The sequence below is a fragment of the Siphateles boraxobius genome, unplaced genomic scaffold, assembly GCF_051911475.1.
Source record: "Siphateles boraxobius isolate OS27281-9 unplaced genomic scaffold, OSU_SipBor_1 8, whole genome shotgun sequence".
In the NCBI taxonomy this organism is placed as follows: domain Eukaryota; kingdom Metazoa; phylum Chordata; class Actinopteri; order Cypriniformes; family Leuciscidae; genus Siphateles; species Siphateles boraxobius.
Window position 1 is genome coordinate 16,131,314 of NW_027509208.1, and position 17,106 is coordinate 16,148,419.

At 38.0% G+C, this 17,106-nt stretch overlaps 2 protein-coding genes across 2 annotated transcripts; both read left to right on the forward strand.

Moving 5' to 3' along the window:
• The first annotated feature begins 5,580 nt into the window (after window positions 1-5,580).
• Window positions 5,581-9,532, forward strand: LOC143729638 (uncharacterized). The gene is made up of 6 exons (XM_077220976.1): window positions 5,581-6,237; window positions 7,711-7,806; window positions 7,921-8,154; window positions 8,242-8,401; window positions 8,624-8,668; window positions 8,951-9,532. The coding sequence occupies exons 1-6, from the start codon at window positions 5,668-5,670 to the stop codon at window positions 9,097-9,099; spliced, it is 1,254 nt and encodes a 417-aa protein (XP_077077091.1). The 5' UTR covers window positions 5,581-5,667; the 3' UTR covers window positions 9,100-9,532.
• Window positions 9,533-10,041: 509 nt separating this feature from the next.
• On the forward strand, window positions 10,042-15,116 carry ftr63 (finTRIM family, member 63). Its single transcript, XM_077220977.1, has 6 exons — window positions 10,042-10,674; window positions 10,929-11,024; window positions 11,146-11,379; window positions 11,471-11,630; window positions 11,746-11,826; window positions 12,678-15,116. Exons 1-6 carry the CDS (start codon window positions 10,096-10,098, stop codon window positions 12,770-12,772), a joined length of 1,245 nt encoding a protein of 414 aa, XP_077077092.1. The 5' UTR covers window positions 10,042-10,095; the 3' UTR covers window positions 12,773-15,116.
• Window positions 15,117-17,106: the final 1,990 nt, after the last annotated feature.

The window sequence follows — 17,106 nt, forward strand, 5'->3', positions numbered from 1 at the left end:
AAAATCAATATATGACCTACTGTATTTGTCATTACTTAGCCTACTGTATATGACCGTATTTGTCCCTTGGCAAAGAGGACAAACAATAAAGGCCATCCCCAAAAAAACTATTTATTTATTTTTTTGTCTGTGTAAATATTGCAACCACATGACTAATGATTCATTATGAAGTTAAAACTTTTTTTTCATTATGCAGACAAAGACACTATTTACATTGTGACAGATACTGTTCTTTTGTGGAATGGTAGGCCACTGTCTACCATATGATTTGTTTTAGATGTTATCTATTCCTGGAAAATATAAATAGTAGGCTATACTGAAAGAGTCACATTGTACATTAACTCATTATCTATAACGTGCATATAAATATAACAAATTAAATTACTCACACAGTATTCAGCTGATGTAATTATCAACATTATTTTGTCAACAAACAAAATTATGTTTGCAACTTAAAATATTTAATTAAATCAATAAATTCAGATTTTTAACTTGCAACCATGCATTTATTTAATTTGTGGCAATAGGTCCACTGAATTTCTTTTTGGAGTGTACATAACTGCTGAAACTAATACCAGTCTTACAGGTAAGAACATTTGTGGTGGTAATACATTCAGACTGAATAACACAGAGTGCTTTAGTATGACTGTCACATTCACAAACTGCTCTGAGACAAGAAAGTTGAGATCCAAATGCAGCTTTTAATATGATGGGCTAATCCAGACACGTACTCCAATGTACAGCAGGCAACAGGTCAAAATCCAGGTAGGCAGTCCAAACAAACAAATCACACAAAGTTGGGAACAAGGCAAACAGATAATCCAGAGGCAGGCAGAGAGTCCAAAAAACAAAATACAGGGAACCAGAGAAATGCTGAGAGATGCAGTGCAACAACATACAAAACTACACAGTGAGTGAATGTGAAAACCAGGCTTATATGTGAACCCCCCCCCCCCCATGGTATGTTGGAATTTTAGTCTATGCTATTCTTTTTTATTGACGTTAAAGGTATAGCGGAGGATTTTCTTTTTCCGGGTGGGTAGCCTATACTATTGGTCCACCTAAGTGTCAATCATTCTGGTGATATGTTTACGTAAGGCCGTCGTACGTGCTCGTCCCTTCTGCGCATGCGCACTTTAAGGTGTATTATGTGTGATGAGTTACGGTTTCAGCCATTCCTTTGAAAATGGCTGAGGGTCGAAATAGAAAACATTTATACGAAGTGTATGATAAGAAGAGAAAGGCCGCAGAATATAGAAACAAGACCAGAGTGATTTTGGGTGAATATTTCACACGCTGGCGTGCGCTAAAAGCACAGGTTATGCCGCAGTCGCGAAGATTCTAATAGACAGGTAAAGTTTGTCATGCTATTTGGAGAATTTTATTTAAATTCACGGCTAGTAAAAGTTAATGTAAGCTATGATTAGTGATGCTAGCCCTGGCACAAGTCATGCACCGCGTAGACACGGTAAACATCTCAATTTGTCTAAAGTAGCCTTATGACCAAATGGTAAATGGTATCACGCTGAAATATTCTAAAACCTTGTGTGTTCATTTTCGATAATTACAATGTGTTCACCATAGTATTTATTACACAAATGCAACAAGCTACTTCTCCATTGCATATCATGTCTTGAGTCCTCGGTCACTCAACACATTTAATAGGCGCATGTGCATTTTTAAAAAAAATTGGAGAGGGCGGGTCTTCTCTAAAACTCGGAAAGATCCTCCGCTATACCTTTAACAAAAATTTAATTTACCTTCTTTTTTTTAAATGACTGACTGGAAAACAAAGTTCGGTTAGTTGATTTACTAAAACATTAATTTTAGTTGCATTTGGTAAGCTTATCACTGTCACAATCCTCAGTAAGTGACAGAACAACCGGCCAAAAGGAATGGAATATGCAGTACGATTTTCTGTTTTGACTTGTGACAGCCGGGACTTTTTAACCTTCACTGGACAATTCTACCGCCTTGAAGTCACTGTTCTGGATCGGGGCGAATTACCATCACCCCGTAGACCTCCCAGAAACCTTTGGGCTGACGCTACTGGAGGGACGCTATCAAACGCTCCAGCCCAGCCTCTGCTGGAGTTTGTCAGCCATCTCTTGCTATACCAAGCACGTCGAGCCTCAGGTCCTACAGCCACCATCAGCTCCTGGGTGGATAGATAGATCCAGTGGCTCCACTTCCGGCCTCAGATCGTCTCGCTCCATCTCGGCCCGTCAACCTGTCGGCTCCACCTTGGCTCTTACCACCTTTGCCTCCACCAGACCGTTCCCTCGTCCCACCGGCTCCCCCTTGGTAAGTCATCACACCACCTCCGCCACGGACTTGTTGATCTTCAGCTATGCTGCGTTCCTCCACCCCTACGGCTGCAGCAGGTTCCTCCTTCCCTTCGGTTATGCCTCGGTCCTCCATAACACCGGCATCGTCTCAATCCTCGGGCAGTCTGATTCCTCCTCAGACGATCGTCGTCGCGGCATCGCTTAGGCCTCCTGTGCTATCTTCTCAATCTGCGCCCTGGGATCCATCGGCTCATCCCCCAGTTGCCGTCTCCTCCCTCCCTCGACTCCACCGTGGGCTGTCGGCTCTGGATCTGTGCTTTTGGACGGATACCATCGCCACCGTGGTCTCATCGTCTGTCTGTCACCATTCCTCGCCACCTGCTAACATCATCCCTTCACCTTCTCCTCTTACCATCCCTCCAACATCTCCACAACCTCCTCCTAAGCCTCCACCTTCACCTCTTCAAGCCATGAGGTCCCGCCTTCTGGGAGGGGGGGGAGTACTGTCACAATCATCAGTCACAGGAACAGTCACCACAGCAAAATACATTTCCCATAATCCCTCCTGGCTCACACCTGCACACACTCATCTAATCATCACACCTTTGTATTTATTTCATCATCTGTGTATTTAGTTAATCTGTTTTCAGTCTTTGGTTGCCGGTTGTTGTTTGTCTTTGCTATGCTATGCACACTGTTAAGCCAATCTACCTTTTTGTTTTATTTTATCACGTTTATATTTGTATCCAGTCTTCATCCCTCTTTATCTTCCTTATGCTGTGACAATCACTGTATTGCCTACTTCTGACCTTTAGATGGAGACACTGCGCACTTTATTATAATGTGAACATAGTTAAATATTAAGTAGTTTCATTTTGATATGTTTTCTGAAGGACACAGCTTTCCGAGAGAACTCCAGTCCTCGGGACCCACTGCTCAGCACATTTTGTATGTCTCTCTTATCTGACACACCCAGTTCAGATCAAGGAGTCGCTCCTAACGAGCTGGTGATCTGAATCAGGTGTGTAAAATAAGGAGACATAAAAAATGTGCAGAGCAGTGGGTCCCGAGGACTGGAGTTAAGAACCACTGGTCTAACTTTAATAAAAAGAAAGCATCCAGCTGATGTATAATAATACCCATTTAAATGTTTGTAACAGGTTTGCAACCAGAGATCACTATAGAGGGAATGCATTAACGTCACTTTCCCGCCGGAACACGCCCCCTCAGCCGGACTGAGTGGCAGAAGAGCTGCTGCGTGACTGGGTTTAATAAGGGAAACTGCGAAAACGCAAGTAAAACAAACGATTATCAGTTTAAACTAAAGATTGGACTCAATATAGTGTTCCTTACAATTTACTAAAGATCCAGTGATCCATGGATATTAACATGCAGCCAGGAATCGTGTTTCCTGACATTTATATGTGCCTGATTTCGACACCAGGGAAATACATACAGCAAATTTGCCCGTGAATGCTTTATATAAATACAAAATAGGCAGGTCTAAATCCAGGTGATCACTTATCAATGTTATATATATCATCATATCGTCTAGAGACTTAAAACTTGTATAGTTTTTTGTCAGTGTTTATTTAAAAATGTCAAATTATACAGAATATACAGTGGTAAATATTTGATTGATGAGTTGTCACTGCAATATATAACAATAGAATATATAGAGAATGATTTTACCACTAAATTCAGCATATTGACACAAAAATGATAACTGCAAATCCACCTTTCGCTGCCTAGAGTCCAGTTGTTTCTATGAATTGCAGCGATCTATTTGCTTCTCTGTTATGTAGCTTTAGGTAGTCTGTAAAAATATTCCTCATATTTCTTGTCAAATCTAGTTGTACAGTCAGTCTCAAAGCTCTTCCCGTTTTAGACGCGTTTTGTGTGTTTTTCCGCAGCATTCACACTGAAAACCAATGCTGCCGCTCAGTCTTTTTGCCACTTGTGGGCGTATAACTGCAGTCACTCCGGCCAACGGTGACGTCACGTGCATTCCCTATATAGTACGATTTCTAATTAATCATTATCACCTATTTCTCATCATCTTTAATTATCATACTTTTACTTTGCAGTCTGATCTCATTACATACTATTCATTGACACATTTGCAACCTTTAAAGGCTTAGCCTATACATGACGCAGATGGTGTATATAGTACTGAATGATACTGTAAAAAACGGTCTGAAAAAAGATGATTTGTAGGCTAATTTTAGTTTTAGAATGATCTTTTTTTTGTTTGGTTTTAACTGATTAAATATTCTTCTTCCAGCACTCTTTTTTTGCTTTCTGTGTTATTAACCCTCTTATTTAAACTGCTTGAAACAGCTTGAACTGCTGGTTATACTATTCAAACTGTGAGACATTTTCTCATGTAGGGCACAGAATACATGCAAAGTTGACACATTGCTGTTTTGGAAAGGCTGTACTATGTTGGTGACTAAGATTGTGTCGGGGTCAAAAGTCAACCCATTCAAAAACAGTAGAGACAAGAAACAATAGAAAAGCTTTATTGTAGTTTGTCAAAGAATAAAACATGAGAACTTATGAAAGGTAAAGCCCGGGACACACCCGGGACAATTATTATATGTCTATTCTTTTTAAAAATATATATAATTTCTCACATTTTATGTTTTAGTCTCTGACAAGGTGCAATAGAGGTTTTATGTTTTTACTCTTTTTTTTTTGTGCCACATTGTCAATTTTTGGAGAATTGGTCAAAGTGACCCTCAACACAAATGGGGTACCAGATCTTCAACAAAAGAGAGTTCAAATAACCAGTTACTATGAGAATTCCACTGCAAACAATTCAGTCCGCACGTGAACTTTCCGAATGATTCAGACTGAAGCAAGTACGAACCAATTCACACTGCTTTGATAAACAGACATGATAATAAAAATGTGTCACCATTGGTGATTTTAATCAGAAAAGACACATGTTGTCACAACATGACACTTGAGAGTATGTTATGAAATATAATAACCTATAAACTTTTCTTGATAGGCCACTGGCTATAAAATATTTCTCACAAGGGCATGTAAAAGTACAAAAGTTTAAATATCTTAAATCAAAAATAACTGGCCTGCTTTTGCAGGTGTGGAGTCTTTATGGTTTGAAAGCAGTGTTTAGGACCTTTGCTGTTTGCCTCTAGCTCTGCAGTATCACAGTTTCACTTTTAATATACAAAACAATTTAATTTTCCAGTTTCCTGAAACCCCACACCCGTGCACATTTTTTTCTTGATAAGTCTGATCTATGCAGAATGCGGAAATGATTTCAACCCTTCAGCTGAAAGAACCTGTAGTTAGTGTAAGTTATTGTTGAGCTGTTGTTTGAGTCTCTCTGTCTGAGATCATATGCAGTGAAATGGCAGAAGCCCGTATTTTAGTGGAACAGGACCAGTTCATCTGTCCAGTGTGTCTGGATCTACTGAATAATCCAGTGACCATTCCTTGTGGACACAGTTACTGTATGATCTGTATAACCGGCTGCTGGAATCAGGATGATCAGAAGGGAGTTTACAGCTGCCCACAGTGCAGACAGATCTTCACTCCAAGACCTGCCTTGTGTAAGAATGTGGTGTTTGCTAAAATGGTTGAGAAACTGAAGACGACTAAACTGCAAAATACTGGATCTGGAGATTTGGAGTGTGACATCTGCTCTGGAAGAAAACTCAAAGCCGTCAAGTCCTGTCTGGTGTGTCTGGAATCTTACTGTCAAACTCATTTTGAACGCCATGAAGAATTTCGCTCAGGAAATCCACACAAAGTGATTGATGCCACTGGACGACTCCAGCAGATGATCTGTCCGCAACATGGTAAACAACTGGAGATCTTTTGCCGCACTGACCAGCGCAGCATTTGTTACCTGTGTACAATCGAAGAGCACAAAAACCATGACACTGTAACAGCTACAGCAGAGAGGACAGAGAAACAGGTAAATTACTGTCTTGGAATATATATATATATTTTTCTTTTTTCTTCAGTCTTTTTTCTGGTTTAAGAATAATTTATATTTGTGCACCAAGAAGAGACAGTAACGAAACAGAGGAGGAGGGTGAACTAAAGCTATGGGTCAGGGTGCTAGTGATGACGTGACGAAATGGTTCATGTATAAATATTAATAAAGTTATGTACAAAAACATGATTGTTTAATATCATTATCATATAATATGAATAAATAAATCTATGAAATATTAATCCCGCATAACTTAATATCCTTTACTTTTACATTAGTCGAGTCATTATTTTTTTGCTTTCAGGACGAGTTATTAAATTATTACTTTTTATTTTAATAACCCAGAAACATTAGAACAAATAGTCTATTTACATATAAATATCACAACAACATTACACTTATTTACATGTCATATGTCTCTTATAAAAGACATTCTTATTGTAAAAATAGTCATAGGAATGCACTGAAATTAAAATACTTGGCCTAAAATAATGAACATATTATTTCCCCTAAATAATTGTCAGATCTGGATATTTCTTTTTGTAATCCCTATAATGAATGGCTGAATATGGCTTGAGACTTAGTTATATGAATAATATAATTAAACTTTATTTGGAGTACTAAAATAAATGTGTTTCAAATACATTTTAGTATATTTATTTTTAGGGTTAAGCTGAACTACCAGGTGTCTGCCTCAGCCACCTGAGATTGGCAAGTCTAAAAAATGATCCTCAGGTTTTCCCACTCAAAATTATCCTCATGCTTTTGGATGATGTGTTGCCATCTATGAACACTAATAATTGGGAATTCAGAATCTCTATTGTTCCAATAACCTGCTGCGCAGCAGTAACCACCAGACAAGCCTTCAGATCAAAAGATCACAACAGTTTATATAGAATACGAGCAAAGGGAACAAGAGTATGTGTGTCGGTGTGTGAGTGAGTGAGTGAATGGGTGAATGTGAGGCAATATGTAAAGCGCTTTGGTGGCCATTGGGTCAGTGAAAGCGCTATATAAATGCAGTCCATTTACCATTTAACATTTAACATTATACAATTACATACATTTTCTCTAAAATAATTGGTTTGATATGTACAATTCAGCTAACTTCCCCCTGTTACTGGGCAAAAGCAAATTAGACTTTTGATTAATTAAATTTGCTCTGCTTGTTGCCTAGTTAAATATAGATTATGTTATGTAGTTATGAGGTTAAAAATAAATTCAGACAGCCATCTAGTCCATTTAGATCTCAAAAGCATAGAAATATTATTCCTGCAAGAATAATACAAAATTCCTTCAAAACTGTAATTGACAAAAGTCAATATTGTGCAACCACAGACGAGTGTTCCTATTGAGTGGATAAAAGTAAGAAATGCTTTTCAGTTTTTTATTCAAAAAAAATGATTTCATTCAGAACATTTCTTGGCTTTACTGTCCTTTCTTTGTCACCAGAAACATCTGGAACAAACACTAAGAAACTTCCATCAGAGAATCTGGCAGAGAGAGAAAGATCTTCAGGAGCTGAGAGAGGTTGTGAAGACTTATAAGGTGAGTTTGGCTACTGGTAGAAACGTTTCATGGTTTCAAACTCTCCTCCAATCAGTGAGGATCTCCGTTCACTTCCAGTCTCACTGAAGCTCACTGTATAATGTGTCCTGATAGTGCTCTGCACAGACAGCAGTGGAGGACAGTGAGAGGAACTTTACTGAACTGATCCGCTCCATTGAGAGAAGCCGCTCTGAGGTGACACAGCTGATCAGAGATCAGGAAAATATTGCTGTGAGTCGAGCTGAAGGACTCTTGAAACAACTGGAGCAAGAGATCGATGACCTGAGGAGGAGAAACACGGAGCTGGAGCAGCTTTCACACACAGACGATCACATCCATTTCCTGCTGGTAACTGAGCCTGAGAAATACATAGCACAATTACTATATATCTCTTTATCTGTCTAATGTTGTTTGTCTTTATATGGCTTTCTGTAGAGTGTCGAGGCTTGCTCTGTTCCTCCTAAAACTACTGTTGTGCCCAGAATCAATGCCAGTTCTCACCTATCATATGAGGATGTGGGGAAATCTGTCCTTCTGCTAAAAAAGAAACTTGAGGATTTCTGCAAAGAAGAGATAAAAAAGACATCTGATAGAGGTACAATAATGGAGATATTCAAAATTAGAGATGCATTATGTAACAAATTGCAAAAGGATTCTAAAATAGGTGTTTCCTATTAGGCCTATATATATATATATATATATATATATATATATATATATATATACGTATATATAACCATTTAAAACAAATGTTTTTGTGAAGCATCTAATGAACCTAAAAATAAAAATAATACTTTAAATGCTGTTGGTTTCCTAGTGGCACACACTGAGATCATTTCCACTTCTGAGGAGAGCATTGAATGTAAGTCTTACTAATAAAATGCACATACAATTATCTGCGATTCCCCCATTATACTCTTGAAGCTCATGCAACATTTTTCTATCAAGTGATTATTCAAATCCTTGCATTAAGATGTGCACAATATTCTAAATCAGCTGGTACATAAACATTCTCAGTTAAGAGTATCTAAAACTGTTTTTTTTTCCTCATTGTCACTATTTCAAGCTAACAACTAATGAAATGTGGTTTGTTTTCAAAGCTTGTATTACTGTTTGACATTAATATATTTGCTTTCCTTTACAGTGCCACAACCCAGTCCCAACCCAATGCCAAGATCACTGTCCATGCCCTACCAAATGCCTAAGTTAAAGCAGAGATCCTTTACAATACCAGTGCCACAGCCAAGACCCTTCCTGCCGAAATCAAAGTATTGGAACTTCAATGAACCGTGAGTCACTCTCCACAACACCAAGATAAGCCCAGATCATCAAGACAAAGTTCATTTCTTATGCTGATCAATTATAATTTGTGACATATGATTTTTGTCTGAATAAATATAAAGACATTTTTTTCCAACATTATATCCAACAAATATTATTGATATAACATTATTCTTTGGAATTCTGCAATCTCTTAATCATTACTATGTGTAAGTTAGAGGAAATGTATTTAGATTACTATTTCTTGATTTTTTAGTGATTTTTTAAATATTAATTATATCTATTTATTTTATCTGTCATTGTATATCTAAAGATTTGGTAGAGGGGCAGTTTATTCAAACAATATTTTAATTATTTGTAGCCTATATAAATGGCGTTTTTTATCATGTTGTCTTTATATTTACAGAAATTATTTAACTTCTTATTAAAGTTACTGAAGTGCAAATATATTTGGTTATCGTGGATAATAAAGACTTGTTATTTATTTCCTCTAGCAATCTGTTCTGTATTAGCCTATGAAGTGTTTTACTTCGTGATTAACCACTGCTAACAATTCAGTCCATGAGTGAAGACAAATAATCAATTTACACATGTTGTTAAGCCATTTGACCTAATAATAACACACTTTATTTATAATGCACTTTTCTAGTACCCAAAGCCTACTACAAACTACTTTGCTCAGAGAACCTGTCAATCACAGCTGTCAATCGTGTACGTCACAGCGCCGTTTTTATAGCATCAAATAACTAACTAAAAACAAACTTATTTAAAAAAAAACACTTGAAATTACATCACCGTGATAAAAACTACAGTAAATGACAGAAACTATATTTGGAAAAAAGATATGTGCAGTGTAATTTAATTGTTTAGTTGGTCTCACGTCCCATTGAATAACACGGGGAGGCGGGGTTTAGGAGCTATACTAGGACCGGTCACCGGGGGGCGATCGAGACGTTTTGGCTTCACTTTTCAGGTCTTGTGCGGCAGGCACAGTTTGTATGCAGCGAAATGGCAGAAGCCAGTATTTTAGTGGGACAAGACCAGTTCATCTGTCCAGTTTGCTTGGATCTACTGAAGAATCCAGTGACAATTCCTTGTGGACACAGTTACTGTTTGATCTGTATTACCGGATGCTGGAATCAGGAAAATCAGAAGGGAGTTTACAGCTGCCCACAGTGCAGACAGATCTTCACTCCAAGACCTGTTTTAGGTAAAAACACCATTTTGGCTGAAGTGGTGGAAAAACTGAAGAAGACTAAACTCCAATCTGATTTTCCTGCTGGATCTGGAGATTTGGAGTGTGACGTCTGCACTGGAAGAAAACACAAAGCCGTCAAGTCTTGTCTGGTGTGTCTGGAATCTTACTGTCAAACTCATTTTGAACGCCATGAAGAATTTCTCTCAGAAAATCCACATAAAGTGATCAATGCCACTGGAAAACTCCAGCAGATGATCTGTCCGCAACACGATAAAAAATTTGAAATCTACTGCCGCACTGACCAGAGCTGCATTTGCTTCCTGTGTACCAAGGATAAACACAAAAACCACAACACTGTAAGACCTAAAGCAGAGAGGAAAAAGAAGCAGGTATAAATAAGATTACATTACTAATTTTACATTAAAAAAATTAATTTGCTTCACTCTTTCTGGGTAAAGAACATTTACATTTTTCAGTTTTTAGTAAGACTTTAATGTTCATTAATAACAGGATGCGAGTGCATACTGAAAGTGTACATAAACAGTGTTTGAATATTGTCAACATTACATACAAAGTTAGTTAAGTGATTTAGTGACTAATAGTTATCTGTTTGAGCATTTTAAGCAATTTCTTTGTTCAACAGCAACATTTGGAACAAACACAAAGAAACTTCCAGAAGAGAATCCAGCAGAGAGAGACAGAACTTCAGGAGCTGAAAGAGGTTGTGCAGACTCATAAGGTGAGTTTGCTACTTGTTGACTCTGTTTCCATCAGTGCTGCAGCACTTTCAGTCCCATTGAGGCACAGTCTATGTGCAACAGCAGTAAGAGCTGACTGAGATGTGTGTCCACTCCCAACAGCGCACAATGCAGGCAGAAGTAAAAAACAGTGAGAGGATCTTTACTGAGTTAATCCGCTCCATTGAAAGAAGCCGCTCTAGGGTGACACAGCTGATTGAATCTCGAGAAAAGGCTGTAGTGAGATCAGCTGACAAACTCATGGAGCAAATGAAAAAGGAGATTGATGACCTGAAGAGACAAGATGCTGAGATTGAGCAGCTTTCACACACAGAGCATCACATCCTTTTCCTACAGGTAGTAGAACATGATAGTGATATATATTTTGGATGGTTGATAGCTAGCCTGCTAAGCTACTTTTTTTAATGTGATTTGTTTTTGTCTTCAGAATTTCCGGTATTTCCAATTTCCCCCCGAATCTACAAAATCTTTCACGATTGCCATCAATACTAGCATCGCGTATGATGATGTTAGAGAATCTGTCTCTCTGCTACAAAAGAAAGTTGAGGATTTCTGCAAACAGGTGATAGGAAAGATATCTGGTAGAGGTAAAGTACTGCAGATGTTCAAATAGTAGATGTGCATCATGTAACATAGATGTGATTGTTATAATTTTTCTCTTTGAATAAATATCACACTTTAAATGACTGTTGGTTTCCATAGTGAGATACATTGCGGTCAATTTCTCATCTGAGGAGGAAGATGAGGATGAGGAGGAAGATGAGGACGAGGATGACTTACAATGTAAGGACTCCTATTAAAATGAAACAGAAGGGACTTAGTACTGTTCCAGAAATGTGTTGAAGATCTAGGTGAAGATTGGTGAAAGCTAGTATGCACATACTTTCAGACAGGTGAATGAGACATTGTTTGGGCTAAGTGCTTTCCTGATCTTCTGTCTTGTAGTTGGTGATGCCTTTCAGGCTTTTCCACACTGATAACTGAAAACTTTTTCTGCTTTTCAGAGTAACTTCTCTTAGCTACTTTTATCTACTTTGTCAGTGTGTTTTGTACTAATTATACAATACTTGTCCCAATTCTGTAGGCATCTTCTTTGGACTAACTACGATGTCTGAGTTTTTCTGTAAACCAGGGTTTGTCATTGTTGTAAGTTAAAGTCCTGGTGGAAACACATATTATGTCCTCACAGAAAGTGACGTAGGATTTCACAGTATCAGTAAGCTCATCCAGATCAGTGGCTGAAGCTTCAAAAACTCCCAAGTTATTGGATTCAAAAAATAGTCTTGTAGATCCTGCTCTATTTCATAGGTGCATATCTTTATGGTCCTTACTGCAGGCTTAACAGATTTAAGTTTCTGCCTGTTGGCCAGGAGAAGATGAACTAGGCAGTGACCAGAAAGTCCCAAAGCTGTTCTGGAACAGAGCAATATCATGTGTCCTTTATTGTGGTGTAGTGGTACAATTAATTCCGGGAATACTCCTCAACTAAGTCTTAAAGCCACGGTGACTAAACTTTACAACATTCCCACCCAGACCGATAACTCATGGAACATCTCAGTGGTTCGTTTTCATTACAAATTTGCACCTTTGTTTGACTGAATGTTTAACTTCTGACCATGAACTTTCCTCTACAGTGTCACAGCCTAGATTCTTCACAGTGTCAGACTCACAGTCCAGGAGCTTCAGAGATCCAAGGTCACAGCCTAGACCCTCCACATCACCAAACTGATGACCCAAACCCTTTACAGCAGGGGTACCCAATCATGTTCTTGGAGATCTACTGACCTGCAGAGTTAAGATCCAACACACATGTCTGTAGTTATCAAGTGCTCCTGCAGATCGTAATTAGCGAGTTCAAGTGTATTTGATAGGGTTGGAAATAAATAAATAATTATGGAATTTTTAAATAAGCAAATGCAGTGAATTTAAATAAATAGCTACTTATATCCAGAATACTTTTGTTTGGAATAATGATAATGATTTTTATAAATGATAATAAAAACAAGCATATGGGATATGATATGTAGTCTTATTTAAAGAGTCTGTGCCAATCAAATGAGCTCTCCTATGGCAACTGAATGATGCCGACAGGGCATTTATACTGGTACAAAGATTCTGTAATATAGAGAGGCATGACTGAAAGACTTGAAAAATCGAGAGACACATACAACTATAACACACTGCGGGGTGTGGGTCATGAATATGGAAAGTGTGTAGAAGGAGTGCGTCCCAAATGTAGTAACTGTGGAGATAATCACAGTGTTGCATATTGGGGGTGTGAGGTGTTGAAGAAAGAATTGAAGGTACAACAAATTCGAGTAAAGGAAAAAGTATCATAATCTGAGGCAGTTAAGATGGCAGGAGAGAATGAAGCATAAGGAGGGATGATGTAGTAAAGAGCAAGTGGTCACTTTTATAAAGCAGGGAATTTTAGGGATAGGAAGAAAACAAGAGCATGTGGTAGTTACAATATGGGCAAGGAAAGAAGTAACGGTTGTGAATTATTATAACCCGTGCAAAAAACTAGAATTAATGAAGCTGGAAGAGATAGAAGGGCAGGATAATATTGTTTGGTGTGGATATTTTAATGGACATAATTGGGGTAATTGGGAGAAATTTCTTGAGGTAAGTGATAGATATTTAAGTAAGATTCATGAAGGAATGAGCATAGAAACACTGGAGAGTAAATTAAAGCAAGGTATAAAATTGGCTGCAATAGAATCAGGGACAGGAGGGAATGGAATTACCCGGTTCTGGTTGAGGGAAATGAGACTGCAGTAACAAATAGGGAAAAGGCAGAATTATTGGCAAATACTTTAGTTACGATACATAGCTCAAATAATTTGCAGTAAGAAGGTAGAAGAGGTAGACAGAAAACTAGACAGAATAAAATATGGAGGCTTTGGGTAGGAAAAGTGATGGACAGAATGCCCCTTTAGAATAGGAGAGTTAAAAAGGCACTAGACAAAGCAGGACAGACGGCGCCAGGGAAAGATGAAATATGTTATTGTATAATAAAGCATCTAAGTGTAGATGGTCTGGAAAATTATATACTTTTTAGAGAAAAGAGAAATGGTGGTTTCATATCAAAGCGGTTTCAGGAAGGGAAGGAGTACTATAGATTCAGTGAATAGCCTAGAAGATGAAATAAGGAAAGCTCAAATAAATAAAGAGGCAATGGTTGCAGTATTTTTCGACGTGGAAAAGGCATATATGTTATGGAAGGAAGGATTGCTAATTAAATTGAATCTAATGGGTGTTGGAGGGACAATATTTAATTGGATTATGGACTTTTTAAATTAAAGAACTATTTAGGTGAAGATAGGAGCAGAATTATCAAGTCAATATTCAGTAGAGAAAGGGACACCTCAGGGGAGTGCAATAAGTCCAACTTTATTTTCCATTATGATAAATGATGTATTTGTAAACATTCCAACTGATATGGGGAGATCATTGTTTGCAGATGATGGAGAATTGTGGAAAAGAGGGAGAAATGTGGAATATGTAGTTAAGAAAATGCAAGATGGAATTAATCAAGTCGAAAAGTGGGGGACAAAATGGGGATTTAAGTTTTCAGTGGAAAAAAAAGTTATGTTCTCGACAAGAAAGAAAGTCAGGGAATGGTATTTGAAATTGTATCGGAATAAATTGAAAGTTTTCGTTTTTTGGGAGTATATTTTGATGTGAGATTAACATGGAGGGAGCATATTAGATATGTAGTTGATACGTGTGAAAAAGTTATAAATGTCAAGAGGTGTCTTGCAGGATTGGGATGGGGAGCGGATGTAGCATCGCTAAACTAAATATATACATATATACATAGCCTTAATAAGATCAAGGTTAGACTATGGAAGTATTGTAAATGGTTCAGCAGCCAAATCTATTATATATATAAAATCTAATACTTACATTTATGAAAACCTTCTGGATCTGTTTTTTGTTTAAAAGATTATTGAAAAAAGTAAAAAATTAAATAATAGGCTACATTTATTAATTTGGAGTGTTTTTTTTATGTACTGTGAGAACATTGTACATTGGGCAATACAATTAACAATAAAAACTAGTTAAAATGATTATATTGGTCAAATTAAGACTATTGAATGTCTGTATAGGCTACCCTTCAGTATTTCTGCTCTTTGAAAGTAAAACACATAGCCTTAAGCCTAGTTCACACTATATGATTTTAAAAACGCCGGGCTGAACTGTGCGGTTCACACTACATTACTTGCTCTCTGAGAAATCAGGAGTGTTCAAGTTGTTGAGCTGTTCACACCACACGACACAGCGTGATTGATCCGCAACAGGAGGTAACGCACTACACGAGTTGACAACAACTCTGTCACCCAACGATTCTATCTTGTCTACAAATCTATCTGTCTAATGTCTAACTTGACGCGAAACAGCACGCGCGCCAATACACAGCAAAGAACAACAAAACACGCGAATATGGACGTCAGACAGAAACTAGTGCTGCAAACTGTTTGCGCGATGATTTGCTCTGAGAAAAAACGCAAAAAAAGAAAAAATAAGAGAGTATGGGCGAAAGAGTGGATCTGCATACGCGAAGAGCAGGTCTATGCTACAGAGAGAGTTGGAGGTGAGTACAGCATGTTTATATCGGAGATGTAGCTGCATGTTTATGTTTAGCTGATGGCAAAAATCACGTATTTACCCGGTGACCTCAACTCATGCCTTGCTGTGCTTGGCTGTTGCTCATCACATCAGTGAGATTGAGTTGTGCGACAGTTCTGGATTTCTAGCATGCTAGATATTTTTCTAGGCTCGGCGAGGCGTCTGCGAGGGTCTTTGATGCGTTGTTGGCTCTTTCATACTAACAGATTGGTCAGCGTTCATCGCCCGCTAATCCCCCGCGATTTGCACGCGATAACACCCTGACCTGTCGGCGAGCTCAACGATTTGCAAATCGGGCTTAAATCGGGCTTAAAATCATGTAGTGTGAACTAGGCTTTACATGCGCAGGATTCAGGAAAAATGTTTTAGTGTTGTTTTAGGGGTACAATATTTATATGCATTGCCTTTCATGTCCATTTATTGTCTTTACACATCAGCTTGCATGGTTAAAAAATGCTAATTTCAAGATGCTGACGTCACGTCAGGTCGTCACGTGGGTCACCCGCTCGGTAAGACTCTCAAAAGTAGGCTACAAGATGTTCGGATGTTTGATTTTGGCACGGAGCACGTGCCATGAAATGGCATTTTCCACTCATCATATTGGTACCTGCTGAAATTGCACAGTGTATGCCCGCCTTTATGGAAGCATATGAGTAGCGATATTCAATTTGAAATTTAATATGCAAATTGACAATGCAATATGTAAAAATGGCAATGCATTTCTGTATTTGAATTTACATTTTCCATTACATTTGTGCAACATTGGTGCAAAATTAAAAATCAATTATATGATTTACATTTGCCATTTCATACAGTAGTTTTAATATGTAAATTGAATACATATTTTGAAATTAAAATTAAAATGTATTACAGAAATGATCAGATATTTCAACATGTTCAAGCAAAAACTGTAGCAAAATGATAATTTCAATGTTATTTTTCTTAATTGCATTTATACTCGCAGTTAAGACACATGCGATTTAATTTTCACTAAATACATCCCGCAATGAATGTAGCAAAATTCAATGTGCAAATTGAAAATGCATTCCGAGCCGATCACGTCCCCGCCCGCCCCGTCAATCACTGCATCAATGCGGGGCTCGGCAACAGGTAAACATGTTACATATTTTGAGTTGCTGGAAGGGAACATGGTGGCAGCAGTGATGATACGAGCGTTACATTCACTGGCAGATGAAGGGGAGCGTGAACAGAGAAATTGTAGTGTTTCTGAAGATAATTTGAGTCTGAAGGTGATAGAACCAGTATGTTGTTGGAACGTCTGTGATCATCTTCTGCCTTATCAGGCGTCGACACCCATTTGGTGTGAACATTATGCTGCGCTGTTGTTGTCTGATGCTGGACTGTGTTAATGATGGTTTCGTTTTGTATTAAATATTCTCATTGTCTGATACACATATGCTTATCTTTATT

Bases quoted from the DNA above. Each gene is read 5' to 3' on its own strand.
- LOC143729638 (XM_077220976.1), top strand. From the start codon at position 5,668: ATGGCAGAAGCCCGTATTTTAGTGGAACAGGACCAGTTCATCTGTCCA. The intron at 7,807-7,920 runs GTGAGTTTGGCT...GTGTCCTGATAG, and splicing joins AGGTTGTGAAGACTTATAAG to TGCTCTGCACAGACAGCAGT. The intron at 8,402-8,623 runs GTACAATAATGG...TTGGTTTCCTAG, and splicing joins AAAAAAGACATCTGATAGAG to TGGCACACACTGAGATCATT.
- ftr63 (XM_077220977.1), top strand. From the start codon at position 10,096: ATGGCAGAAGCCAGTATTTTAGTGGGACAAGACCAGTTCATCTGTCCA. The intron at 10,675-10,928 runs GTATAAATAAGA...TTTGTTCAACAG, and splicing joins CAGAGAGGAAAAAGAAGCAG to CAACATTTGGAACAAACACA. The intron at 11,380-11,470 runs GTAGTAGAACAT...TTTTGTCTTCAG, and splicing joins ATCACATCCTTTTCCTACAG to AATTTCCGGTATTTCCAATT.